Raw genomic sequence first — 27,946 nt, forward strand, 5'->3', positions numbered from 1 at the left:
TCCTCCAACAGTTCCTTCCTTGGCTTCGTTCACCCTCAAGGAAACACTATCCCCGACATTTAGCTTTCGAGAAGCACCCTTTCCTTCCCCCCACCCTCTCAACGCCGTCGACCATTCAGACTTCACGCCGGCATCCACCTCCCCCCCCCCTTCCCGGCCGGCACTCCTCCATCCTTTTCCCTCTTTCCTTCATTATCAGCGTCCCTTCCGGTTCCCGTTCTCTCTTCTAATTCCTTCTCAAACGTCTTTCTCCTCGTATCCTCTTTTTCCCGAACTCGTCCTCCACACCAAACCGAACAGTCCCGTTTCCTGCAGCAGGAAGTGAGCACGCGAGTCTAAAACCATCAACCCTCTCCCCCCGAGCTACGCAGGCAGTCGCGTATATGTGTGTGAGTGTGTATATTTCGCACGGACGTGTAATCTCTCGCCGAGAGCAAAGCAATTCTCCCTCGCTCCCGTACCCCCCTCTATATCTCTCCCTCCCTCGTTCCTCCTCTCGTTCCGCTGAGGCAAGGAATCCGGATTGATCCGAGTTTCCCTTGCCTGGAACGCACACTCGTGCCTAGCTTGGCGAAAGACAGGAAGAAGGGCGGAGAGCGAAACATTTTCTCTCTCTCTCTCACCATTCTCTCGTCCCTTCAATCCCCGCGTAAATTATGCCGACATCGCGATGCACGCACAAGGATGATATCGCATTGACATTATGATTCCGCGCATTTGGTCGATATTTTACGCGTTTTATCGATTTACACGCAAACCCCTTTCCTCTTTACCATCCTCAATCGGGGCACAATCAGAATGGATAATATCTCCATATGCGACACTGACGACTATGAAATTTTGCATGTACCCTATCTCTTTTCATTCCTCAGATATTCTTCAAAAAAGGACATGGAAGCTCAACGTGACTACGTCAATGTCAAATTCACATCGTAACAGCGTACTTCGCGCATCCTCTCTCCCTTTGCCCGCCGCAAGCGGCGCCAATCCGCCGAGACCTATGCGTGATAAGCAAAAAAGTAGGCAGCGTGAACTGTCACCCGTACTCTACCTACAACTGCACCTCCTTCTCACTCGCAAATCCTGTGAGTGAGCCGAAACACAAGAAGTTCGAGAAGAGAAGCCACCGTCTGCGATCAATCGATAATGGACTGCCGCTCTGAAGCGAGGGAGAGACCCAATCGCTGCACTTTCGTGCGTATTCCCGAAAGGGGATGGGAATGAGGGGCATAAATCCAGTCCCATAAGGAATAAATACCATCGGAGACGAAATGCACTTTCGCAATGCTAATCGTTCGCGGACTTTACCTTTCCCCTGCGTATTTCGGTCATTTCACTCCATTAAGTTTGTTTAAAGACGGAGGATTTGAGACAATGAAAACCACCGATGAACAACAACCTTACTTCACGGCGACAAAACAATGGAGCGTTGGCACTCGTGGGAATGCGAACGCATAAAAAAAAGAATTAATCGCGATCGGAGGACAGAGATAATGAGCCAAAACATATTCCTGCACACGTGAAACCATCAGAATAAACCGACAAAAAGTGATTAACTAAGATTGAAAGGAATAGGAGATTCATTTTCGTCCAAAGGTTCACTTACCTAGGTGATAATTTTCCGGTAAAATAATTTAGAACGCGCATCAGTTGGTGCTTAAAAAAACTGCTGTTAATCTCTCATATCGTCGATGTTACTTCCGCTTTGAGAAACCCTCACCCTCATAGGGGTAGCAAATCCCTTCGAGAGAAATGCATGAGTGGGGGGGGAGAGCACCCACAAAAATCCCGCTTTCCGAAATCTGACACGCCAGAAAGAAAGAGGAAAGACAGTCGTTAACGCGAGATTCACGCACCGGGGAACGAAAGAACCGGAGAACTCACGGGGGGGAGGGGAGGGTGGGCGTGAGGGGTGGGGTGGGGAAGGGGGAAGTGAAGGAGAGGGCGCGAGAGGAAAAAAATTCAAGCAACAGGTAGTTCCCTTAATTGATCGATCAAAGGATAAAGAATAAATAATTTATGCCTCCGGTAGCATTTTTTTCTCGGCCTAAAAAAAAAACCAACTTCACCCCCCCCCTCGGTGCACGGCGACTCCTCTCCTCTTCTTGAAATACGGACTCACTTTGCCTTGGCTTCGTACCAAAAGAGAACTCCGCAACGAGAAGTCTCTGTCGGGAGGGAGGAAAAAAAGAAACAAATAAAAGTGGGGGATGCGAGGGGTAAAAATTCGTCCACTCCTCCCCGGGAATCCAAATAACCGGCCCCCCGCTCCCCCCCTCTCTCTCTCCCGCACTTTACTCTCCACGCTTTTGACTGCCCGTCGTGGATAATTGTAATATTTGCGCCCACCCCTGAAGTGGAACGGGGAAACGGTAAAGCGCCATCACCGATGCGGCCGTGATCAACTCGGGCTGAGGATGGCTTGAAGGAAAATGGGGGAGAGGGGGGAGGGGTTACGACTCCACCGCTCCTGAGGACCGTTAAAAAAAATCGTGCCACCGCGAACGGCCCCCGCGGGCCGTGAAACGAACCGCTAGGGAACGAAGTGCGAAGCGCGCCGTCAGAAATGATAAACTGCAGGCCAAAGGGTTTGCCCTCCCCTCATTGCTCTCGTTTTTATGAGGGAAGGGGGATGGGAGGGAGATGTGAGTCCAAAAAAACACCAAGGTATGGAGGAGGAAGTGGTAAGGAGACAGAATTAGCTCGGGCCACGTGGGAGCACGTACTGATCCGACACAATGCACAGAAGTAAGAAGAAGAGAGGGAAACGGAAGGGGAAGGGAAAAAAAGAGGAAGACAGGGAACGGATAGAGGGAAGAGAGGATGTGCCTCTCGTAAAAACAACGGCTCCTGCCCCACTCCCTCCTCCTTCCACCCCCGGGGGAGGACGGCCCAGCAAACGCGGATGTGGAGTCGCGCAAGCAAAGTAGGAGAGCGAATGCGTGATCGCAGAACGAGGAGGGAACGTGCCCGAAATACTACCACCCGACGAGACCGACCATCTCCATCCACCCTGTCTCCTCCCTTTACCCCCTTCCCCCCACACACATCGATTCCCCCCTCCTGTCGAGGAATATCCTCCGCCGAATCCTCCGCATTACGGGAACCGAATGACGGTCAAAATATTTTTATTTTTTTTCCTTCTCGATTCCGCTCGACTGCACCCCCGTCCTGAAACGACGTCGCACCGCTAAGCTAACGCAAGACGACGACCGGTCGCATCCTTGGGTCACTGAAGGCGACTACTCTTTCGGTCGACGGCTGTAAGAGTCGACATTAATTATACTGGATACGTCTCTTTCTCTCCATTCGCGGAGAGAACGACCCAACCGTGAGGATCGAGCAAGAGGAAATGATTTTGAGCGCAACACCTTTTCACGATCTCCGAATTTTCCTCCCGTTAAAAAAAAAAATTAAATAAATAATGGAAGCCGGAGACGAACTCTCTGGAACGCACGAGATGCGAAAGGGATGATAGAAATCATTAATTATCGACTAAACGCTAAGGAGTCCCTCTTCTTTTCATCTTTTCTGCCATCTCCCCGTTCAACAGCAACGGGTTCTCCCCCTCCCCACACAGTTCGGCACGGCCGATTTTCTTTCCCCCTCATCCCAACTCCCACAGACAAGAGTCACTTCCATCCAACCGCCACCCTCCTTCCTTCCCCCCCTCCCCCGTTCTCACACCTTTCTTTCGGAACGCCGAACTTTCCGATCGGGAGATGGCCGGAACGGATGCGAACGGATGGAAGGGAATTTCGGGGAAAAACGTGAAGAAAATCGGGGCGCGGATGGATACGAAAAAACTCCAAACGACGAGCGAAGGGATCAGGGCTAGAGGATATAGCGGGAAGAACAGCCTTGGGACCTTGACGCCGTGACTGGTCCATCATCATCGTCTACGCCACCGCGCGCAAGCCTTCCAGGAGACGTGAGATGCCACCCACCCCGGTATGCCGACCTCCCTCCGAATGAATGAGCTTCGCTCGCAGTCTTCAGAGGAGCCAAGGGACCGACGATCTCCCGGTGAGGCTTACTCTACCCCCCACTGTCTTGATCCACCTCGACCAAAAGATAGCGAGCGTACAGTTGATCGAAGAGGTAAGCATTTCACAGAACGAAGAGTGTTGAGCGTCAGGTCGTTTATTGGACCCGAAATTAAAACTTCAACGTTTCTTGAGGAGTGAACTCGTGAATTTGCAGTCGAAAAATCTAACTAGTCGTGTCAAACATTGCCAGGAGCACATGGCTTCGAGAGTAAGGCGCATCGAATCAAGCTCCGAGGGCAACTGCTCGGAGCCATAGCACGGACTGCGCACACTATCACAGGCTACACCTCACCAAGCGCTGAGAACTGGCTGGGGAAAAATGAGGGGATACGAAGATTATCATCCCATTTCGTTGCATCACGGGTCACACTTCATTTTCCCAGCGGCGAAAGAAAAATGTGTATACTTTCCCCAGCATGTGATCCGACCGAGAAGAAAGCAGCGCTTCTTCTTCCACGCCCGCCGCCCCTTCTCACTTCCAGGGACCGCGCAATGAATCATGAGCACGCAATCCATTGACAACGCCACTCATTAAAGGGCATTTGGAAAATTAGAGACCGAGGGATAGACAAGCACAGAGTAACGACTTCCGAGGAAATGGACTGGGAGGTAGACGCGATACCTGCAAGGGAAATGCCTAGTGGAGCGGGGTCTCTGGAAATGACGGGAAGGGGGAAGAGGGGAAAGAGAGGGATGGAAAATTGAGGAAGAGGGATCGCAGGCGGGGAGGACAAGAACCAAAAATAAAAAAAGAGGGTGAAGACCTTAAGCGGGGATGCCCTTTGACCAGGTCAGAGACCGGGCATCGCACCAACTACCAATTAGTTTTCGTATGCCTTCACGATTCCCTCCGACTCTCCAATCTCATTTCAGCCTCTCCCTCATCCCACGGCCACCTTTTCCCTTCCCATACCCACTCCTCACGAGTCTCTGGCTCTTTTCCCTTCTGCCGACGAAATGATCCTGCCCGCACCACAAGCTCCTCCATACGACTCCCCATCCCTCCCACAAATATATGTGCGTGTGAATGTACGTCTATATACGTATATAATTGAGCACGTCCGTGGGTCGTTCCCATCCCTTTCTCTTCCAAGCCCCCCGCCGCGAACTAGTGGAGAGAGAAAGAGAGAGTGAATCCTTCCCACCCTAATTCACTCTCTCATCCCCGTACATTATGTATACATACTTATTCATCCCGTTTCCTCACCCCACCCATTCCTCCTTCCCGCCTTTTATCTCTCCCCTCTAATCCCATTATCTCAACTCACCCCGGCCTTCCAATCTTCCCGTTCCCTCCAACAGAAGACCCTCTCTTGCGCTCCACCGCACCATCCCCACCCTCCCCTCGCTCTCTCCCCTCTGTGTGCACGTGAACCAAATTCCCATTTTTTTTTCTTCTTCTCCCCTGATTTCACTTTTTTTCCGGTTGAATGTCTGATTGATGTTTCGGTCTTTCGTGATTCGATCGTGCTAAACTCGCATGTATGCATGTATATAGATGTACGTGCCTCATATTTCGCAAGGGAGCAACTCGGCTCTCTGAGTGGGTTCAATTTCCTCTTGGGACACTAATTTCATCCCACGGCAATAGTCCTCTTTTCATTCATTCCTCCGTCCAATTCATCACGATCAAAGCGGGTGTCAAATCAGTCGCTCTGGTTCTCCACGACCACCATAGCGACCGCCATGCCTTCTTCCATCCCATCCAAACTTGTGTACGGCTCGGGGCGATCTCCATTTGTAATGAGCTTAAGTAGCAGGTATTCGTCCATTTAGACCGATGGATACTGTGTGACGTTTTGCCCAATTTAACTGTTACTGGGTATCATCTCTCGGAAATACTTAAGGGAGCTTTAATCCGGGAGCTAAATAATAATATCGAATATAAATAAATTCAACATTTTTCAGTTTAAAAATCATTCACCTTGACCGGGACTCGAACCCAGATCCCTCTTTTTGTCCGACCGAAAACTTTAGCCAGTTAAGCTACCGGGGCGTCCTCTTGATTTTGGGTAGGAATTAATATAAATGCGAATGATTTTTACGCTTTGAAAATCGTCGCATTTTAATGGGCATTAGCGGATGACTCCGTTAAAAGTTACTGCGGCGACATTCCCCATAGTTTCTTTGAAAAATAAATTCCTTGAATTCGGAATCTCTTAATAAAAATAGAAGAGCGGAATTCGAAGATATGGTAACAACAAGTTTTAAATACCTTACGATGCCAATAGTTGGATGAACTAAGCCTTCACTTCACGGAAGTGTTGCATATTCGTAGACAGGAAAATATTCCTAACCCATCCAGAGGTAAATTTTTGTTAGTATCGAAAATTTTTCTATGAAATATTGCGACTCTTATTTTTAAATAGATAGGTAATAATGTAACAGGGGTAATGTGGATTAGCATTATGATGCGATGTGCTCGAGAAAGAGGGTAAATCTTTCCGCGCCACCTATTTCCAAACCATGGGACTAATGTGTGATTTTCCTCTTTGATCCGCTAACGCCAACCGCCTCGCCCTGAGTCCTGCCCCAACCAACCTATTCTCTTCTTCACCCTCCCATCTCGTCGTTGACCCAGCCCCTCCTCGGGTCACACCCACGCATTATTATCTCGCACCCCGCCCCTCCACGCATTATTATCTCATCGCTGGCAACACCCGCCCACTACGGCGCCCATTCCCCAGCTCACCCGACACTTGGTACGACCTTAACCCAACAATATCGACTTTCTTACCTCCACCGCGGAACATTCTTCGATCCCACCTCCCCAATCCACCCTTTTCGAGGCACGTGCACATAAAAGACCGGCCGTCGTCTCGGGTTCGACCTAGTGTCTGTCACAGAAAGAATGAAATTCGACGAAAACAAATGCACTCCCCCTTACCCTCCAAACTCTCCCTCCTAAAGGTCGTTTAGGAACGATTTTTTCCCCCAACCAGTGTCGATCGTCCGAAACCGATTTTCTTACGATCGCAACTCACAGCGTAAACACGAACGTTGTGAGTACTATAATTTTAAGCGGGTTAGTGCGTATGCGCAGAATTCTGCCGAATCGATTGGGGAAGAAAAAGGGAGATCATCAATCCTGTGGCACCGAGCACCGTAATTAGCCGGGCTAAGGATGAGGTACTGTCGGAAAGCCTCACCTTTTTATCGCTTTCATACGACCTGCTGAGAATCATCCATGTAACTCCAAGGCAAAATTAGTTTGCCTCTCTCGCATTAAGACCACAATTGAGTTTATGTTCGTGGGAGTTTTAGACAGGAACGATTCCATTAAAATTTTGGAAGGTCGTAAAAGTCTGGTAAATCTGTCGGCAAGTTTCACTGACTCTTCAATCATTGGATTACATGTTCGAACCGGAATATTAAATAGCATAAAACTGAATTAGAAATAGTGAAATGTTATAACATCTAAACGAAATGACATCTTAAACCAGGGCGGAACATGACAATTGTCGAGGCAATAGTCCACCACAAGAACATCATCTTGACGTGCACTTCTTCAAGAGGTTAAAGTGCGTAAACAGGCGATTTAATCGATACAACATAAAACACTCTTCCGACTATAAATTTCCAGTCTAAAATTCTATACTAAGCGGATTTCAGCATGATTTCGGAGTCTATAAAAAATGCACGACTCTGGTAACACTGAGGTGTCGGTCGTCTACCAAGTTGGACAAATTATTTCTCTCTCTCACTTCCTTCAGTCCTCGCAGTCATCCGTGGACGGTGGGGTCGTGGCTCGCAATCCCTGTTTTCATCTCAGCGCATTGACAAAAACCGCGGAGGGAGATCCGGGATGGGAGGAGGAAAAGAGAAAACCAAAGGAATTTGTTTCGATCTTTCTTTTGCACCTCTGGAAACGAAGGGGAGGCACAGGAGAAGTTGGAGAGAGTAAGAGAGAAAACACACTAAAACGAAATTGAAAAGGCCAAAAGGAGCCGATTCTCCTCTCAAGAAATCTCTGCGTCTTCTCACAACGGCTCCATCTCCCACGGTCCGCGGAGCGGTCGAAGGGGGTCGGCCAACACTCCCCCCCCACACACTTCACCTCGCCTCCGCCCCCTTCCTTCTCGCTCCCCCCACCATCTCGGGAACGTATCCGCCGTCAACTCATAAACGTCGATGGGTAAAACGGTCGGTGGGCGTGTGTGGGAACTCGGGGAAACAAACAAGAGTGGATGGCGGGGAAAGAGCCGAAAAGGATTTAAAAACGACCAAGGTGAGGGAGCTTAGTGGGGTGTGTTCCAGACGCCATGGGAATCGTGAAGACTGAGAGAAGGGAAGTAGGGGAGGCAAGTGAAGTCAAAGCGAGAACAGGGAGGGCACACCGAACGCTAGCTTTTAATCTGTGGAGCGGCGCCTGAATAGGATGCGATCCTCCCTCCCCGCTTCACCCTCCCATCTCGAACTCAGTGCCTTTCAAATTAGAGGACCCTGAAATATTGAAGGCGGCTACACACTGAAAATAGTATAAAACTAATCGATTTCAAGAGAGCTAAAGTCAGAAGTATTGCGGAAATGAGCAATGAAGGGATCCATCTAATTCTTAACCTAGCACAATTAATATACGTATTGGTGGAGGCACTGAAATATTTTGTAAAATTCTGGCGACATACTTCACTCAAGATGATCAGGGCAGCAATGTAACGACGTTGGGATGATACTGCACATATAGTATCAATTGGTAAGATGAAAGAATAGGACAACGATAATTAGATAAAAGTGAGCTAAAGAGGGGGATAAATAAAAATAAATGGATCTCTATTTCTTTTTTTTCCTCTCTTTAATATGGATAGATAATTAAACGTAAACATAATAGTAGCAAATCGAGTAATGATGAATGGGAAACGCAACATGAGTACAAAAATTGAAAAAAACATTAAGAAAAATATCCAAAACCCTTCGAGATTCAACGAGGCCGGGGCTGTGTCAACTCTTCGTACTCCACCCAGATCAATCCATCCAAGGTTAAGCACTCTCGCTTTACAGTGCACACACCGGAAATGCAAATCATAAAAGAACAAACCACTGAGGGGGGGAATGCGCTCTAAAAACGAAGGTCTCACCATCGTTAAGATTCGCTTCTTTTTTATGCCCCAAGTTTCAGTGATTTACAGCCCGGGGCCGTCAGTCCCAACTGTTTTGAGTGATGGGAGAAGTTGGGAGTCAAGGGAATTCGGAATGGCTCGATTTTACCACCAAATTGCCCCAAAGGAAATGTTACATTTGGAGGACGCGCAAATTACTAGATATTACATGCAAATTGATCCGGGTAATTCTTTACGAAAGGCGTAATGGATACCTTCCGCGTCTGAATTGGGAGAGGCCCTCCGTTTTAGGTCATGTCGTCATTAAAAATGGTCCAAGGAGTTTTATTTTTGGAAAGGAAACCGATCACAGATCCCGAATACCGTTCATGAAATCCAACTCATGCAATTGGACTCAATTCTGGAATGCCATTGTGTGCAGCGTGATAAAGTTTCGAGAGTACCGAAAAGCAAAGGGTTGTGAACCCTTTGCTCTGTGAACCCTTTTATTCCCTTAAAAAGCTTGAAATATTCCTAAGGGCTCCTTTGAGCCAATTCGATTCCAAAAGTGATGAAACGTTCGTGTCTTTGAGTTGACTGATGTCAGTTTCCTGAAGCTCGCCGAAGCGGGCAAAATTCATCGCGATAATCATTAATTCGCGAATGCGGACTTCTCGGCGATTATATCACGCGAGGCAGGACGACGGAAGCGAAAATTTTCCACGTGAGATCTCCTCCCAGGACATAATTTTAAAAGAGAGAAAGGCGAAAGCGGATATTGCACAGCTCCGAGGAAATCGAAACTTCATTTACTCGGAAGCAAAGTTGAGGTGTATGAGAGAAGGGTTTAGTGGCACTGATCGGGACGGAAGGCTTTGGCGTTCTTAAGTTCTAAACAGAAGGCACGCACACAGATGGTCGTTTTAAATGTGAGGTAGGACTGACTGCTAAGTGGTAGGAAAATGGTGGTGTCCACCCTTCCATTAGTTCACGGGAGCATTGTGCACGGACGGGGCACAAAGGAAGCTATGTAGAGAGGGGAGAGGAAAGCGGCAGGGGAGGAAAAGGGGAGAGAAGTCAATTGTTCACCCCTTGAGCCAGCCTTCCTCGCCATTTCAAGGCCCATATCCGCTTTTACTGCGATTCGCACGGCCGAAGCCCGACGCCAATTGGCTTTTCACGGAACTGGCTTTTATGCGTGAGTTTGCCGAAAGAGGGCACGCCTTCAAGGCGAGGGGAACTGCGTCCCAAGTGGATGCAAGACATTGAATTGAGCGGAAACGGGAAGCACTGAAAGAAATATTACCCATGGGGTTTTTGAGACAGCTCAGGCTGAGAAAATTGTGCAATATTGCCATCGATTCCGTATACGAAAAGTTAACAGAGTGATTTACATAAAGATCCAAGTTGACTCCTTTCTCTCTATATTAGCCAATAAACTGTGGATTTCACTCAAGGTCATTGAAAACTCGTGGTATTATGGAAGTAAAAAGAACGGAAGTTGGAACATTTTTTGGTCATTTCATGATTATGCTTTCTATTAAGCATACACGTATTTTATGAGTAGTTTTCATCGTTTTGTAAAGAGTTGTCCGCAATTAAGACCCAATGCGTCAATTTTTCATGCTGATTCTGCTCGTATGTTGCCAATTTCATCATTTCCCTGTCATTCCGTTCGTAATGTTATTCATTTTATAACTGACGGGATCATTCCTAAATACATCATGCACGATCGATTATTCTTTCGGAAACTCGACGGCTTGCATTCACTCATTCTTTCGTGACGACAACCAAGAGGTAATGAAACACGCGAGCTGGTTGGCAAAGAAAACGAATGGGTCCGCACCACTGGTGGCAAATATTTCATAGGAGCTTTATAAATTCCCGAGGGCCAGAACCTATTTCGGGATGTTCACCAATCAGATCCTTCGAGACCTTCCCCAAGGGCACGCACAGGAATCCTTAATTATTAATAAAACATCAAGTCCTTCTCCTGGGTTCTGAATACTACTACGCGAATAGATAAACCGCCGAGGAAAATAAAATAACTCAGCGAAAGTGAAGAGGGAGAGAGAGAAAAAAAAAGAAATTTCGGGTCGCTTCCCGATCGAAACTAATTCCTTGGCACACGCCTCGGGTGGGCGTTTCCGTGGAAACAACACTTAAAAATAGCGAAGTGGTTAAACAACCCGGAATCTCCAGGAAGTTTCCCTCGATTTCACGGAGAGTGCCGCTGGGTGGGCGTATGGGGGGGTGGGAGTGAGGGGTACGGATGGAGGTGGAGGGTCTACGGTATCGGAGTTTTAATGAAATTGGTGGAGGAATGCGGAGAGGGGGTCGGGGGGAGAGGGAAGGCGCGCGACCGTGGGGTCCCGCCTGCTCATTCACGCCCTGGAACGTCGCCGGGAGGAGAACAAATTGGGGTGGAGAAAGAGAGATCTCTCGTGCTCAATCTTCCCGAAAGACGTGGGAAAAATTTGGAGGGAGCGGGGAGATGGAGAGGGGGTGGAGGAGAACGTCAAACCGGCCGCCACTTCCTTCCGTGGGACCGATGAGACGGAAATAACCGTCGCGGATGTTTTTCGATGGTCCTTGGGAAGATCATGTGCGCGTAGGAGGCAGATTTATGAGACCGCCGATGATCACCCGGACCCACTCATACAACACCCGGCATCCCTTCCGTCCTAAGGGCGACTCGCGAATCACGGCGCTCCCCCTACCAATACCACCCAATACTCACATATTCCTCCTCCCACATCTCTCTCCCCCTGCTTCCCGACGACGCTTTTACCTCTTTTCCCTCCTCTCCTCCCCTGGGGGTCCGCCGCCTTCCCCGGGACCCTCGCCCTCGTGCGAGAGAAGACGGCTTTCGCAGAACGCTTTGCCGGAGCGCTGACGTCACCGCATCATTCACCGAACGGCATTCGGTGCGTGCAGATGGGTGCAGGTACGCGCTTTATTTTAATACGAGGGACTCTCGTGACGTGAACCCAACTTCTTGGGAACTGGAGTTTGCCGGTGTGCATTCCGATTGAATCGGGCAAAGCTGGGCGGAATGGAGATCCCAGTGGTGACCAATGGAGCAAGGAGCATAATGCATGTTATTAAGAGTATTCCACCGATTAAGGTAAGTTTTTGACGAATCCACTAGATGAGCGTTGCTACATAACAAAGAAACACCGAGGACGACTCTAAATAAATACCTACTCTAAAACTTGCAATCCAATGAACTACTCTTCAACTCTACATACTTCCTTTCCTCTCATTACGTCAAACATGCCTCTTCTTTTCATTCCCCTAACTCGCCTGAACAACATTTTTTCCTCTGTCACTTTATACGTGTACGGGAAATTAAATCTTAGCGCTGTTACATGCATACAAGGCTTCATGTTACCAACTAGACGGGTCGCAGCCGAGCATGGAGAACGTCGGATGCTTATCAGGGAGCGAGACCCGGGTTAAAATTTGGAAATCGCTTCTGGATGACTCCAGCTAAACCTAGGCTTGGTTAGGCAATAATAAAGGTGCGATTTTCAATGGTGATTTATTGCGTTCAAGGTTCTTCAAAGCCAAGGCAGTGTCATCAGGTATATAATATTACCGGAAAATTACAATTGTTTTTATCTCTCAATATCTTTAACGCCCACAAATTAGGGCCTCCCACCACTACTAGACTGTGGCATTTATTGCAGGATAAGTACTCCGACTTTTTCCAGAAGCGCAGGTACTTTTGGGAAAGGAACTGATCTCCCAAAAAAATGTTTGAATTTCACGGCTTATCGGTACAAAGTGATCATGAGTTCATTTCTTTTCGGGTTAATGGTTTAGGCTATTCAATGACCCCAATTTGAATATAATCTCATCGATACGGTTCATCGTGATTTCTAATGCGCTTCGGGCAGATAGCCCTGAGCGAAGATGCACCACAGGTAATTTTTCTGCCACCGAACGATTCGTTCCCACCCATCACGAACCAGCGTGACGCATCCTTAAGACTCATTCCATGAGCCCCTCAGGAAATTCAATCCTTATTCAACAATCGAGAGATGCAAAATTGGACCACGCTAATCGTTAATAAAACCGGCACAAATCGGTCGCCAGGATGATTAGACCACCATATTTGGGAAATTTTGTTACTCTACGGAGAAATAAAACGCTACCTGTCGAGAGCAACCATCACGTAAGAGAAGGGAGCATCGAATTTCGACCGTACTCGAAACAATTTCTGTCTTCACCTTCAAAAGTTACGCATGTAGCGCGAACGGGAAGAGAGGGAGAGAAATGGGGAGAGAAGGAGTGCTCTCTTTCCTGGGAACGAGAGAATTATTATTCATGCAGCACCCAATCCGAGACGACGAGGTTGGTAGGGAAGCGGGATAAAAAGTGGAGATAAAGAGATTCCTCCGAAAAGTTCACCCAGAGGCGCTTCTCAAACACCGACAGAAACCCGACTTCCACCTCTCAATTCATTCTCCTCAAAGTTTAGAGGGGGAGAAGATGGAGGGCGGTTAACGGGGGGGGGGGGTTATGGTGGGCAAAGGGAGTTGGGGGACGGAGGAGAGAGCACTCACGAGCCGTGGGGGCCTCCTCCTTCAGCCGCGGGGGGATGGCGCTCGACTACTCAGGGTCCAGAAAGAGCGAGAGAGACATTCACAGTTTTTGTTTTATTCTCTTACTTGAAAGCATCGTCCTGAGACATCGGACACGCGCTGATGCACCGAAATTACGATAATAGAAATCTTAAATCAATACCAAATCCCGGCCCATAAATGTCTAAGAAAAAAAATCAATGTCAGGACATTATCGTAGGTTTTATCATTTTAAACCAATCACGCGAAAATCCGCAGGGCTCACGGGCGGTGTTGAAGATCCTCTCGTGGAATGGAAGGTGCTGAATTATATTTCATGATCGCCTTATTTATAAAAAGAACTTAGCGCTAAAAAACCTAATTATCGTATACGCGGAGGTGGATGCTTGCGGAGCAAAATGCATTTTACCAAAGTTTCTTATCATTAGCTCGAATAAAAACGTATTCAAAAACATACTTTTCTCTAATGCATGACGAGCATCACATGATGTAAGACATTAACCCATGATGTATTGGAAGTATGATATTATTCAGTAAAGAACAAAAGTGAAATTTGTTCCACTTCCGGCAGGGTATTGAAATTGCGCCTGAACTCAATCGAGAGCACACACCTCGCTCTCGGTATTGACATTTGAAGTATTGCCCAGGACATCGACATTCGAAGAAATCGTCCGCGAAAAGACATCGACGCAAAGCACAAGCTCCTCCCTCTTCCCCTCCATCCCCATCTCCCAAGCCCCAACCTCCACCCGCGGGACTCTGCATCCACAACACTCGCCTTCTAGGCGCCCCCACCCCTCCCTCATTCCACTCCACCCCAAAACAACCCCAAATCCCTTCTTCCCACCACTTCCCTAAAAACACTCGCGGTTATTTCAGGAGGGCCGCCTCTCCCCGCTCCCCTTAACCCCTCCGCTAACTCACCACCCCTCGCTCTCAAAAACTCACATACCCCCCCCCCCCGCGCCGGCGCCCCCTCCACATACCCTTACCAACTTCCCTTCCCGCCAAACCATTATATGTATTTTTTCCCTCTACACAAATGCCTCGCCCTATCCTCTCCCTCTTCCTTCCGCGCGGTGTAGAGCGAGCAGGCGGCGAAGCGTGGGGGCGAAGCTTGCTTGCCGCGCACGTACGGGTGCAGGTATGAATGAGACGCACGCCCTCGCGTCCAGAGGAGAGAGATTTACTCGCTCGCGGTCTCTCTCAGTAACTTCCCATCCTCTCTCTGCCATTTTCCCGGCTCGCGGGCTCATCCCAGAATGGGTAGTACACACGTTCCGCGCGCCTTTCCTTCGAGTTGGCGCGGCGCAAGACAAGGTCGGAATGGGAGAACCTCTTGGTGAGACGCACTCGACTCAGCCGCACCCGAACCCGTTTCTCGTCTCGAAGCATTCTCACTGCCAGTCACACACGCATGTCCGGGAAGGGAAACGACGAAGTGATTACGGAATCCGCTCTCACGCAAGTTATCCGCGCAGCACGATGGGCTCCGAGAGCAGCATCATCGGAAATTGTGCAAGCAAGTGAGTATCGAAGCAGAAAGAAATGCGGTTTGATTTCGTCAAGAAGGGAAGTCTCCTCCTTCCCCCTCGAAATACATGCGTGACCGTGAGTACTTCTGCGGATAAGTTACCGTTCGCGATCAGGGACTCGGGAGCATTCTCGGCCTCTCGCCGTTGAGAAATGAGGGAATTCTCTGTGCGACCAATGTCGCAAACTCGCCCCTGATTTCGCCCAGGAGCGGGATATTCGTGCAAGCAAGATCACACACATCTGTATTTCTATTCACCACCCACCAATTCCACCAAAAACCTTTACGCATTCCCAGGGTACGGGCTTATGTCACGACTTGGTTTCGCCCATTGATTTTGTCATTTAATTTTATGTTTGAATGCAATACCTATGACGATGTGCAGTGAATACGTCACCGACTACGGAGAAATCCACCCCACTCCCATGTATCCGGAGTGGGAGGATCTCTCGGGCTCTGACACCGACACCGCGGGAATTCGTTCAGATCTCAGAGGTGCCTGCGGGGGCGAGGCAATCCCTGGCGCCGTTCCCACACGTACCCGCAATCCGAGGAGCAAGAAGTGAAACAGGATGACAAACGAAATGGGTACAGTTTGATGCGGTTACTGGAGGGAGAATGGCGGATCCCGCAAGCGTGAAGGAATGGAGTTCTCGTTTTCTGTGAATCTGCCTTAAAGACACAGCGGCAAAAGGGTCCGCAGGTCCTTTATCCCGCTGCTAAGAACGTGGAAGAACCGCAAATCGCCCCTTCGGAAGTTGATGACAGTGCGAGAAATACGATAACCCTTACGTACCATTCCGACCAACCGAAGCCTTCTCCCAAAGTGAGGGCATAGAGAAGGGAGAATGGGATCACATCCAGGAATTGCGAATTAACTATATAAGAAGTATGTCCAGAGAACACAGGTAGACGGAGAAAAAGCGCAGTTATGCACCAACATCGAGATGGGCTACAATCGCGGGTGGCGCGAAAAAAAACGAATATTTCAATTCATCAGTTCGTGTATCAACATCTCTTTTTTTATCCTCGCCGGATAATTCGCACCGTGTACGGATTATCCGGAAAATAAATTTCAAGTGAGATAGAGGGGATGATTAATGACCTTTTACCCAAACAGGCAGAGTTATATTTCAATGCTATCGACACTGAATATTCGTACAAGCGATTGCCATTCCTCATTTTTTTTCGCAATCAGCCTTTAATATCGTCACTGTGGCAATATTATTTGCTGTTTTCCAACCTCCTCCAAGTACCTTGGGGAGAAAATTTGTTGGGATCTAAAAGTGAAAGAGCCATGGGAGGGCAGGGGTTTCCTTTGAATCCTGCCATGGTGGCGGGGGAATTAATTTCCTTTAAGTTTTCCCCAAGAGATCGAACGACAGACCCAAATAATATCCAAAGATGGGGAAGGGGAATGATTCCCCTTGCAGCGTCTCTATGATAGCATGGCAGAGTTGACTAAAAATCTTCGCAATTCCTCAGAAGATGATTCAGAAGTGAAAACCGCACGGCGACCATCCAAATTGCGCTCTTTCGCGAGCACATCCAAACTGTAATGAGCCTCAACGTCAAAAAGAAACCACCTCAAAACTCTTTCTTTATCAACTCCGCGCGAAGCATTAACGCCGAGAGAATTCTGTCGCCTTTTTATTTCATTTCCTCTCCGACCACCGCCCCCTCCCCTATCTTTCCCACTCACTCCACCTCCCCATCCGAAACCCTTAACAATCTCACTCCTCTTCCTTCCACCCCCGAAAAAACGTTCCTCCCTCCACCCCACCACTTAATTCGCCACTCCAAAAAGTGGGCGCGGCCGGCGGCGGCGCCGGGACGCGCAGCGCCGCCAAACGGGTCCTCTCGAAATTCTCCCACTTGGTTTCGGTAGGGTGTGCCTGAAGGACGGAACGGGGAGCGGGGGTGCGAGGACCGGGGGGAACGGGAGGGAGAGGGTGGTTGACGGCTCACGCCGGGGGTAGAGAGAGAGAGAGGAAGGGAGGAATGGAAGGAGAGATGGCGGAGAGAGGACGGCACGGGGACGGAGGGAGAAGCGCGGGAAGGAAGCACGCGGAAGTGGGTGCGGGAAGGTGAGGAGTGGTGGGTGCGGGAAGGTGAGGAGGGGTGGGTGGCCCGGCGCCGAAGCGAAGCTTCCCGCACGAGAGCGTCAGCTTCCCCACCCAGAGCGAGTGAGCGGGCGATAATCGGGGGATAATGAGAAGAGGTCCCTCGGTGACCACTCACATCTGCCTGCAGACGTGAAGGGAAGAGTGGGGGTAACCGGGAATGATTCGGAACGTTTTCTGAGAAAATCTTCCCCCGCAATAAACAAAATAACCTATCTGCGAAAAGGACGAAGGGCAAGAGATGTATTTAATTATCAGCTCCTTCAGCCGAAAGAGGGGCGGTTATCGATTAAATGTTTTGCGACACTTAAAATTATTCATGCATTATGCATGCATAAAGTATTTTAGCCCATTTTTTCCAGCAACCCAAAAGTACGAAAAAATATTCGTGATAATCGAACACTGTTTTATGAATATAGAGAGCGCAAATTTGTATTTTTTCACGACGAAAATCACATTTTGATAAAACATTATCGAAATGGAAAGTTGAAAGCTGGCCAATTACGTGTTTTCCGAAATCGCCATTGATTGAGATGTTCGGGTAGATTTAAAAATTAATAGGCGGAAATGGTTCTCTCCAGGGAAATATGTGATGAGGAAATTTATTGGGAGTCTTCTGTCTTGTTTGGAAATGAGCGGTCATGCGTACGAAGTTGCAGGCATCCTATGCCAGCCACTTACGATCCATTGTGTGTGTGTGTGTGAGAGAGAGAGAGAGAGAGAGAGAGAGAGAGAGAGAGAGAGAGAGAGAGAGAGAGAGAGAGAGAGAGATAAACATTGGTAAAGGTAGACGAGTGAGAGATGGAGCTATGGGATTGAAGTAAACAATGAGCTCATGCAATCAACTGGCTCAATATTAATATAATTTACTTTTCATGATTTTCTGATCCTTCATTTTTTTCAAACACTTAGGCTTCACTTGCCAAATCTACCGATTTAACATTTTTTTTCAAATTTCAACCGGGCGATCTGTTAGGAAAATAGAAGTGGGGCCTCGGATAATGAAAAACAATTTCATTTCAAATGCGGACGGCAGTAAAAAAATTATGATTTCAATCCAGCCATAAATCTACTTCCATTCAATGACTCCCATCACCCACGTCTGAAGCACCGCGGTGACACTTCCCATCGCTAATTGCCAAACGATGGACAATTTCTTCCTCCTCGCGTAGCGAACGAGTGGCGCGCGTGACGAAAAAGGGAATTTTTTTTCATCATCTCGAGGGGAAAAAAATATTAACGAGCTCTTCTCCCGATTCTCCCTCCACCCCTCCCCCCCTCTCTCTTTATTTGAGCGACCCTTCGTGCGGGTGTTGCCAAATTCTCTCGGGATAAACGCCTCCAAATGCACAAAGGTACACGGAAACTTGGAGAGAAGTAATCAATGGTTGGAAATGAGTGCTTTGCGTTCGTGGTTCGGCGGTGGGAACAGAAGTGGCGTAATGCGCCCAGTAAGTAATAGTGGTGCTGCTTTATAAGCAAATGCGAGATAGTCATCCTTTGGGAGAAACCCTGACTCGTAATGGAGTGAAGGGTATCGCGATGATCAATCCCATAACTCATTCATTCGCAGCAATTATTGCAAAATCAAGATAAAAGCAAGTCTTGACTTTCGAGGCCAAGTATAAGCGTATGGTCTTCGTGAGGTCATCTATCCTCTTTCCGAAGACAAAATGTGGGACGTGGAAAGTAAATACCTACCTTGGAAAGCCATAACTTCCAACGAAAACATTGGTACACACTCTTTATAAAGGCACAGCAGTTTGTAACTTTAATTTTCACAGCACTAGTCTGGATCCACTATTGATTTGACTATTATTCATCAAGAGAGCCAACGAATAGCTCTCATCAATTCTCTCTCTTACTTCTCAATGAAAGTAACCTTCAGTGAATAAAAATGTAAAGCAAGAAACGCTGGGCGGAAAATGAAACGGATACGTTCATATGAACCTCAGGTGAGCGTACATGATTAAAGAGCATTATTCACGAAAGAGGAGGAGGTACTCCATACGGAAATACTCCTACCATATCACTTTACAAAATCACAGCAAAGTAGAATGTTTGGGGAAGGAGCTCCTCAGCGGAACCCCTCGATCCGAAGCAAAACTTGGAAAGCGCCGATGTCGGAGGAAGAGGGATTCCAGCAAGACTAAATATACAGCGTACAATATACAACTATTACGTAGACGCAAGCCAAGAGAAGAGCGCTAACCTAAAGGAAAAAATTTTAAATGGTCGAATCCATCCCTATTTAAAAACAACAAACGCGCGTAGGAAGCGACTGAACAACACGGATAAACACTGCCGGTGACTCCTTGCTAGGAATTCAGACATGAGACTGTTCATTAATAGAGGAACAGACCGATAGCCACAGTTGTTTTCCTCCCAAGACACTAAAAACGGATAACCAAATACATCAAAGTTTGTGCACGTCTGCATTTCCCGGCGATGGACAAAGAAGTCACGCACACGAATAAATAAAAAATTAGTCAATTGGCCTAAGTCATCCGGGGCTCGACGATGGCTTAATGAATGGGACGCTAACTGTGCAAGACTGTAAATGAAACCGAGCTGAATGTCCAGAGTTTGCACTTGCTGGGATTTTTCTATCAGGTCGCAACCGTCTCATTCAGTGACCATAACCGTGCAAGAGATAGACAATAATTGTATCAGAGCTAAGCAAAAACGGACGCATGAGGGTTTAGAGGCGATGGTACCCGAGATGGTGTCAAGTTTACGAACGACCTCCCGGCCGGCACTGAGTTAAATAAGACCTTATCCTATCGCTTAGGTAAAAAGAAACCACTTCCCCCGGAGAAAAACAAGGGAGTTCGAAATATAAACATAAATATCACTGAAGAGTGAAACTCAAAAGACCTTTAGTTAGACGCTACGGTTATATATTTTTACGTTATTCATTGTTAACCGATAGTTTCCACGCAATTTCGACAATTTTTCCGCCGAAGACAGAGCTGACTAAAAAACCCCAATGTGAAATAAAAGAGAAGGATATTATTAGCGACAGTTGTCTACCTGCTAAGGTTATATATTTTTTTAAATGAACAGATTTTCTCCGGTGATTTACGAGACCTTGAATATTCTTGGCGGTTCCTTTTGCACAATGAAAACATCTCACCTCGGAGTCAAGAAGGTCACAGAAAAAAAAGTTGCCGAAACCTGGGGTCACGCAGATAGTGTTCAGATAGCATAAAACCTTTCTAAAGGCCCACCGAGATAGCCCCAAGCAGCGGGAATACCACCCTTTGAGCGAGGGGCGAAGCGCGCTATACGATAAGCAGACAGATATGTATCTATCAGTGTATTAGCTTGTGTACTCACGCAGTCCGAGGCGGAGTCGGATCTTCTTGAGCACCTTCATCTTCGACCGTATGGGAACTAGGAGGGCCCTCGACGTGGTCGGGGGCGGTGGGGGCGGAGGAGGTGGCGGGGGTGGCGGTGGGGGTGCCGGCGGGTGGTGATGATGGTGGTGGTGCTGGGCGTTGGGCGGGGGACAAAAGTGTGGCCGCGAAACCACCCCCACGCAACCCCCGCCCCCACCCACGAACACCGTCGTACCGCCCCCGCCGCAGCAGCAGCACTTGTGATGGTGGCCTCCGCAGGGGTGGTAGCCGCCGCCCCCGCCGCCTCCGCCCACTACTATCCCCACACCCCCAGCCCCGGGTCCACCGGCGCCTCCGCCGCAACCCCCCTTGAGTCCCACACAGCCCCCGGCACCACCGTGCCCGCCGTGGCCACCGCCCCCGCCGTGGGGCCCTCCACCGCCGCCGCCGCCTCGACTCCCGACGCCCGCTACTCCCATGGCCTCAGTGAAGTGGAAAGAGGCGTCGTCGTACTCGGCGCGCTCTCTTCAGAGAGAAGAGCACTTCCCCGCGGAGGGTTTGTTTCTTCCCTCCTCGCGGTATATGCGTGCCTCCTGGCTTCCCTCCACAGGTCTCCTGGCCGGTCGTCGATGAAGTATTCCGGACGAGGTGTGAATATCGGGTGTAGGTAATTCCGGTCGTAGAGAGATGAGCGAAATATCCACACGGCGCACAGAAAACAAAAACAGGGGGGGTTGATGAAAATTTGATCTTCACTCCTTGTTCCACTTTGGATTCTTCACGTGCGGCGTTTCGTTGTTTTTCGCGAGTTCCTCGACCACACTTATTATTATTCCTTTTTCTTCACTCCGCGTTATGAACGACGGAGAGTCAACACTATTTTCGTCGAAAGCACGGCGTACTATAAATTCAGGATTTATTAACCCAATTAGTACTATTCTTGCTCTCCAGGGAACTTTTCTTTTCGATCCCGAATGCCAATAGGAAAACAAAATATGAACAAAAATCGAAAAAATTAAATTCACCAAAAAACGCTTCACACACACATCCGCCCTCGAAGAGTTAGTTACTTGTTGGGCATTTTCTAGAGTTCACAATCCACACTCGAGCGGGCCTCCCGTTCGCGAAACGGGGTGAGGTAGAGAGGAATAAATCCACGAGAAATTAAAAATAGGGGATTCCTCACGAGTCTCTAGTCCCCGCGAGTTTGCAGTTAGTCATCTCCGCGACTGATCGCATCGCGAAGAAATTACGCGAAGCAAAAAAAAAAACAAAAATAAATGACTAAAAACCGGGGAAGGTTCGCCCGCTCTCTTCGATCCTCGGCGAAACGAACTCGCTTCCCCAAGCGTGAGAATGGCTGGACTACTGCCGGGTACTGTGCATGACATACGACTGTCCCTCCCAGCACACAAACACACACGTAAATACGAGCTTACTCCCTAAGACTCTTGACGAAGCGAACCTCGCCGTCCGACGCTCGCCTCCCGACTGGACGTCCCCGCTCGGCGCGGGCAGCTGCTGAGAGAGAGAGGCAAGAGGCTCGGAGTTTGCCCGCCGACTGACTGCCAATGGAAGCAGCTGAAGGGAAAATCCTCTCTCCCCGCCACCTTTCCCCCACACCATCGTCCCGCTCCGTCCCTCTTCGGGCCCCCACCTCTCCCTGCCCGCTGCCCCCCGCCCCTTCCGAAACCTCTCACTCCTCGCAGCCGCTCCCCCCTCCCACCCTACCTCACGCAGCAAAGTCCTCCCCGCTCCGCCCCACCTCACTCTCCACGCACATTTCCCTCAGAGCTTCCCCTCTCCCTTCTATCTGGCAGCCGGCCTCCCTACTCCTACTCCCAATCGCATCTGTCCCTCCGAGCTCCTCCTCCTACTACTGCCAGCAGTACCCCCTCCCTATAACATCTACTTCCTCCTCTACCCCTTCGCCCCGCAAGTCCCCCCCCCCAAAGGTTTTCGGGGTTTAGGGGCACGGAAGCCAACCCACACCCCCGCCCCATACCCTTTGCTCTCCTTGCTTCGGCCGACATGCGTACGTACGCGTGTGCACCCAGTAGCGTGTAGGCTGGAATACACATACATCCGTGTTTAATTTTTTTTCTCATTCCACTCCGAGTCCCAATCCCCCCGCCCTGCTCCCCTCCTGGTGGGTTCACCACAAACCAAAAAAGAGGGTGAGGGGTAAATGGGATAAGACTTAGTGGGGTGGGATTGGAGGGGTTTTGGTTTTTCTCTGTTGTGGGGTAGATTTGGGCTGGATCGTTAAGAGAGAGAGAGAGAGAAAAACTGGGGGGGATAACTTGGGGACATAAAATGCTTGCGGAGGGTTGTTTTGACGTCTGATGTGGTAGGCGAGAGGGAGTACCGATGGAGCGACAGAGGGGATTGTACTTGAATGTTTAGGGAAAACAAGGGATGCAAGGAGTGAGTGGGTGATGAGGACGGACGTTGACGAGCGAACCGATCGCATCTCACCCCGAGGACCATTGTATTTTTTTTAAACTCGCCCTTCGCCGTCCTCCCCTAATTTTTACTTACGGGTTTAGGCCTGCATGCACTGTTTCTCCGCAGGCTTTTAATGCGATTTAATCATTCGTGGAGTTCCCACGGTAACGTAATTCCAGGCGGGACTTGGTTCGGTAAATCAGTAGTACCCTTCGTGGTTGTGGTGGCTAAGACATGAGTGTATTCAGAAGTGCTGAGGATCGGGACCGAGGACAGGTGACATGAGAATAGCATTCGGCAGATAGGTTTTATCAGGAGTTTTAGGGCATAGCATGTTTCCTTGGACATACTTGGAATTAGTCCTAAAATTTCGTCTCATCTCCGCGGTCTTTTCAGTAGACATTTTTTCCTATACTTCCTAGGAATAAAAGCTTTTATATCGTCGATTCATTACGACCATCAAACTTCTTCATTCTTTGATGAGATCAAATTTCTATTACTTCCGCGACTCGTGTGTTTCCCTTTTCTGTAACTGTCATTACCGGACTTCACCTCCATTACAAGGCATGTCCAATACACATGTTAAGGAAGAAAGTTTCGCAATGTTCACTGTAATGCGCATTGGCGGATGACTCCGGTAAAAGTTACGGTTGTGGTATCTCCCGCAGTTTCTTAGAATAACCTTTTGATATCAAGCGAGTGCTGTTGTTTGCTATAGAATCTTTTTGCCTTCCGAATGTTTTCTTTGTGCCAGCTATTCTAATCACTTAATATTTCCTGATTTCCTCCAAAAATCTATTTACTCTTCGTGAACTCACTAATATTAAATATTTTAAAATTCATACACCTTCTTTTTAAAGAACTTAGCATTTAATCTCATCGCAGCCAATGTTCTTTGAGCAATTGTTAATTTCGAATGATCAGAAAAACCGATGAAAGTGTTCGTCCCGTTAAAGAATATTTATAATTTTTTTTAATTCGGACGCTAGCATATCAAGGAAAGATAATATATTTTTTTATTTCTCACCTCAAATTATATATATATATATATATATATATATATATATATATATATATATATATATATATATATATATATATAACTATTGGGTAATCTACCGGTTAAGGTAGGTTTTTGGATGGACATAATTACTAATAAAATAATTTGTGACCCCTAGTAAAACCCAACATCCTACTTTACATCAGGTCCCTCTTCAGCTCTTGAGTACTTTCTTCCTCCCTTCATCCCGTCCAACATCCCTATCCTGTTCCTTCCCTTTCCTCGTTTGCCTAATATTCTCCCCTCAATTACTGTCTTCAACATCCCGCTGCCGGTCAATACCCCCTTCATCCACTTTTCCTGCCTCCATAGGATTGCTCCCAACAAACCCCTCTCTTCGCCCACCATACCAAGTACTTCCTCGTTTGTTTTCTTCTCTGTCCATTTCACCTTCTCCATTCTTCTCCACACCCACATTTCAAAAGCCTCCAGTCTACGTCTATCCTCCTGCTTCAATGACCACGTTTCCGCGCCGTACATAGCTACGCTCCATATCAAAGTTTTTACGAGTCTTTTCTTAACATCATTACTCAACGTCCCCGTCATCAACTCCCTCCTCCTTGTGAAAGCCTCTTTGCCTAGCGCAATCCTTCTCCTTACGTCCCTACTACTCTGACTGTGTTGGTCCAAAACACTACCGAGATACGTAAACTGTTCTACCTGCTCTAGTTTTTGCCCTCCTATTCTAATGTTAAGCTTAGAATTTTTTTCTAGAAAATCGCATAACCTTTGTTTTATTAATATTGATTCTCATCCTATACCTGTTGCACTGAATTGGAAATTGCGACAGGTATAGGATGTATATATATATATATATATATATATATATATATATATATATATATATATATATATATATATAAGTGTATATATGTATAAATAAATAAATATATATATATATATATATATATATATATATATATATATATAAGTGTATATATGTATAAATATATATATATATATATATATATATATATATACACGATAATCGATTGCTAAATATTTCACGAGAAAAAAATACCTCCATATCATTACACTTCCATATTTTATGGAGTGAAAATGAAATGGAATGGAAGTCATTACTAATAAGATTAGTATTTAATGATGAGGCGACATCCATAAGGACGCTATCATAGTGTTCCAGGTCGGTTTGCTTTACAAAATTATGCCAATTTAAAGGTATCAAATCGGACCATAGAAAAATTCAAGTAACACTACTTTTAACATTTACTTAACAAGATACCTAATTTAAATGAATAACGAACGAACACTTTGAGTTGTGACAACCGGTATAAATTTCGCAAAGTTTCAGAGAAGAAATAAACTCTCGCCAATTCCCCAACTTTCGTCGGTTTCCCAGATTTTCCCGCGCCGTAGTAGTCCCGTTTCAAGGTACACTCACGATCGATCGATAAGAAGAAAGGGAATGAAAAATAAAACCATGGACACGAATGTGGAGCGTATTGATTTCGCCCAGAATCATCGAAATTGTGCCACTGATGAAACTTGAGCAGGGGTGAGACGGAGCGTCGATTGGGGATCGAGTGGCGGGGGGGTATTATTCTTATTGCACCGTTTAATCACTTCCGTGGTGGGGGTTCGAAAAACTAGTAGACTCAGCCCAGAAACCATTAAGTCCGAGACAGTATTCCAAATTGTTATGTCTCTCTCTTGCTCACAGGAAAACACGCAAGCGGCAACCTTAAGTTTGCCCGCCAGCTATTGTTCCATGGCCGGACGTTGCGGTTTTTCCTCCCCACGCACGATTAGAACAACAGCCACTCACATCAGGGGCTGCTCAGCGTCCGACAGTACGATGACTGCGATCGGTCGGGAGGAAGTTGAACACACTCTTTCCCTGAGAGCGGAATCAAATGTTGGTCAACTGAGAATGCGAGAACGACGAAAGTCCGCTCTTTTTTTAGGTTATTTTTACGTCTGATTGTGATCTTACGAGGAAACAAACAAAATGTGTTCATTTGGTTACAGAGCGTTTCTGGTTCGTTTTCTCTACCCCCGTTTCCCAACCTAATGTGGATCATTCCCCTCCTCAATGACTAAAAGATTTTGATGTCCCTTATGACTTAATAGCCAACCAAGCAGGAGTGAATACAAAGGAGTGGTATCGCCACCCCCCTTGGGGAACGTTTTTAGCTTGAATAAAATTCAAAATATTATCCTTATATGCCCGCAAATAATTTTCTATACCAACCGTAACCCCAGCATAAAATTGTTCACTTCAAGCTGCGTTGCGGGCATCAAATTAGCGTGCTTAGTTTCAATTTTAAAACGATTTTCAAATTTGTTTGTTAGAAAATAGGTCATAAAAGTATATATATATATATATATATATATATATATATATATATATATATATATATATATATATAGTATATATATATGAATATCACACGCCGTCGGGCTTGGTACTGGGTGAACTCTACCATTACCCACCAAACCGACCTTCGGGTTGATTACTGTGTTTATGGTTTATATATATACATACAATATATATAAATAAAACATATTAGCCTTCCCAAGAGGTATTCTTGATCCGCAGCTGCAACCAAATCGTGAACGAGTGTAATGGAGATTTCAAATGATAAAAATATGGATCAAGGTAAACATTTCACTTACACTTAATTCAAAGAAAATAAAGTCTGCCTACCATGGTTATTCTTGTACCCATTTACGAAGGTGATGAGAAGACGAAGAAAACATCATTGTCTGATTGCCCCCAATGTATTCAAAATACCTCCTTCTCACGTTGACAGATGCTGATCCACGCTTATTGAGCGGCAAGATCCAGTTTTCCCGTCATCAAGTTTTTAAATAGATCCGCCCAAAAAATCGGCTCCCCCAGAAAAGTTGGAATATCGGACTTGCTCAGTTCCTGCTCCCAACATTTAGCACGAACATGATCCACTCCAATGGTGCGCCCGTCCGGAGTAGTGTCTTTTGCCAAACTTTTCGACTCACACGTATCCCATGGAAAGGCTTCCATTTTTAACCAATTTTCCTTCCAGCGGTCTTTCGTTGGAAAAGCAGATCGAAGTTTCCAATAAAAAGCGACATCAATGAACACCATTTCACCCTATACAGATTGATCGCGAAGTCTCGTAATAGAAACCCTTGATGCCCGTGGCAGAACTTTTCAATCCATACATTTATAAAGGGTGCCCATTGTTGCCAAGTTTCGCAACCCTCGACTTAACTCTCGAGGAAGAGATCAATGCTTTCAGTAGTTATACGACAGAATTTAACAACATTTCATCCATTAGCTATCGAACAAAGAAACCCCACGCTTACGGAAATGGTAGCGTATATAGAATCAGGGGTGGAGTATATAGAATCCTTATTTCAGTGAAGAACTCGTACGATAGCAGAGCTGAGATAATTCCAGATAATAGTTGAAAAAGTATTTGGTGTCCAATTAAAAGTCGTCAATTCAACAGAATCAACGTAAGTGCATTTTACAGACGCCGGATAATTAACTCAATACTAGAACCACTGAAATACTAGGAGAGTGAATCAAAAGCTTATCATTCCAAAACATTGGACGAGACATAATAATCGGTGATTGCAATGTCCCATCCATTGATTGGAGCACAAATAGTTTTAAAACAGGGGGTAAAAAAGAAGACAACTTGAAGGCGCTTTCACATTCTTTTATCCCGAACTCCATGATCTACTTGTCACTTCTATTAGGGGAAATGATATCCTTGAATTGTTAGCAACGAACTTAACCGAAAAGGTCTTTACTATT

The 27,946-nt window shown here is 47.0% G+C and overlaps 1 protein-coding gene across 1 annotated transcript in view; it reads right to left on the reverse strand.

Annotated features, from left to right (window-relative positions):
- Nucleotides 1–20,774, reverse strand: part of neur (E3 ubiquitin-protein ligase neur) — a 75,464-nt gene extending 54,690 nt beyond the window's left edge. The window contains exon 1 of the mRNA XM_071592183.1: nt 20,671–20,774. Coding sequence (XP_071448284.1) covers nt 20,671–20,710 — 40 coding nt within the window. The 5' untranslated portion in view covers nt 20,711–20,774. The remainder of the gene's footprint in view (nt 1–20,670) is intronic.
- Between the last annotated feature and the right edge of the window lie 7,172 nt (nt 20,775–27,946).

The sequence above is a fragment of the Hetaerina americana genome, unplaced genomic scaffold (assembly GCF_022747635.1).
Source record: "Hetaerina americana unplaced genomic scaffold, ioHetAmer1.1.p SCAF_5, whole genome shotgun sequence".
NCBI lineage: Eukaryota > Metazoa > Arthropoda > Insecta > Odonata > Calopterygidae > Hetaerina > Hetaerina americana.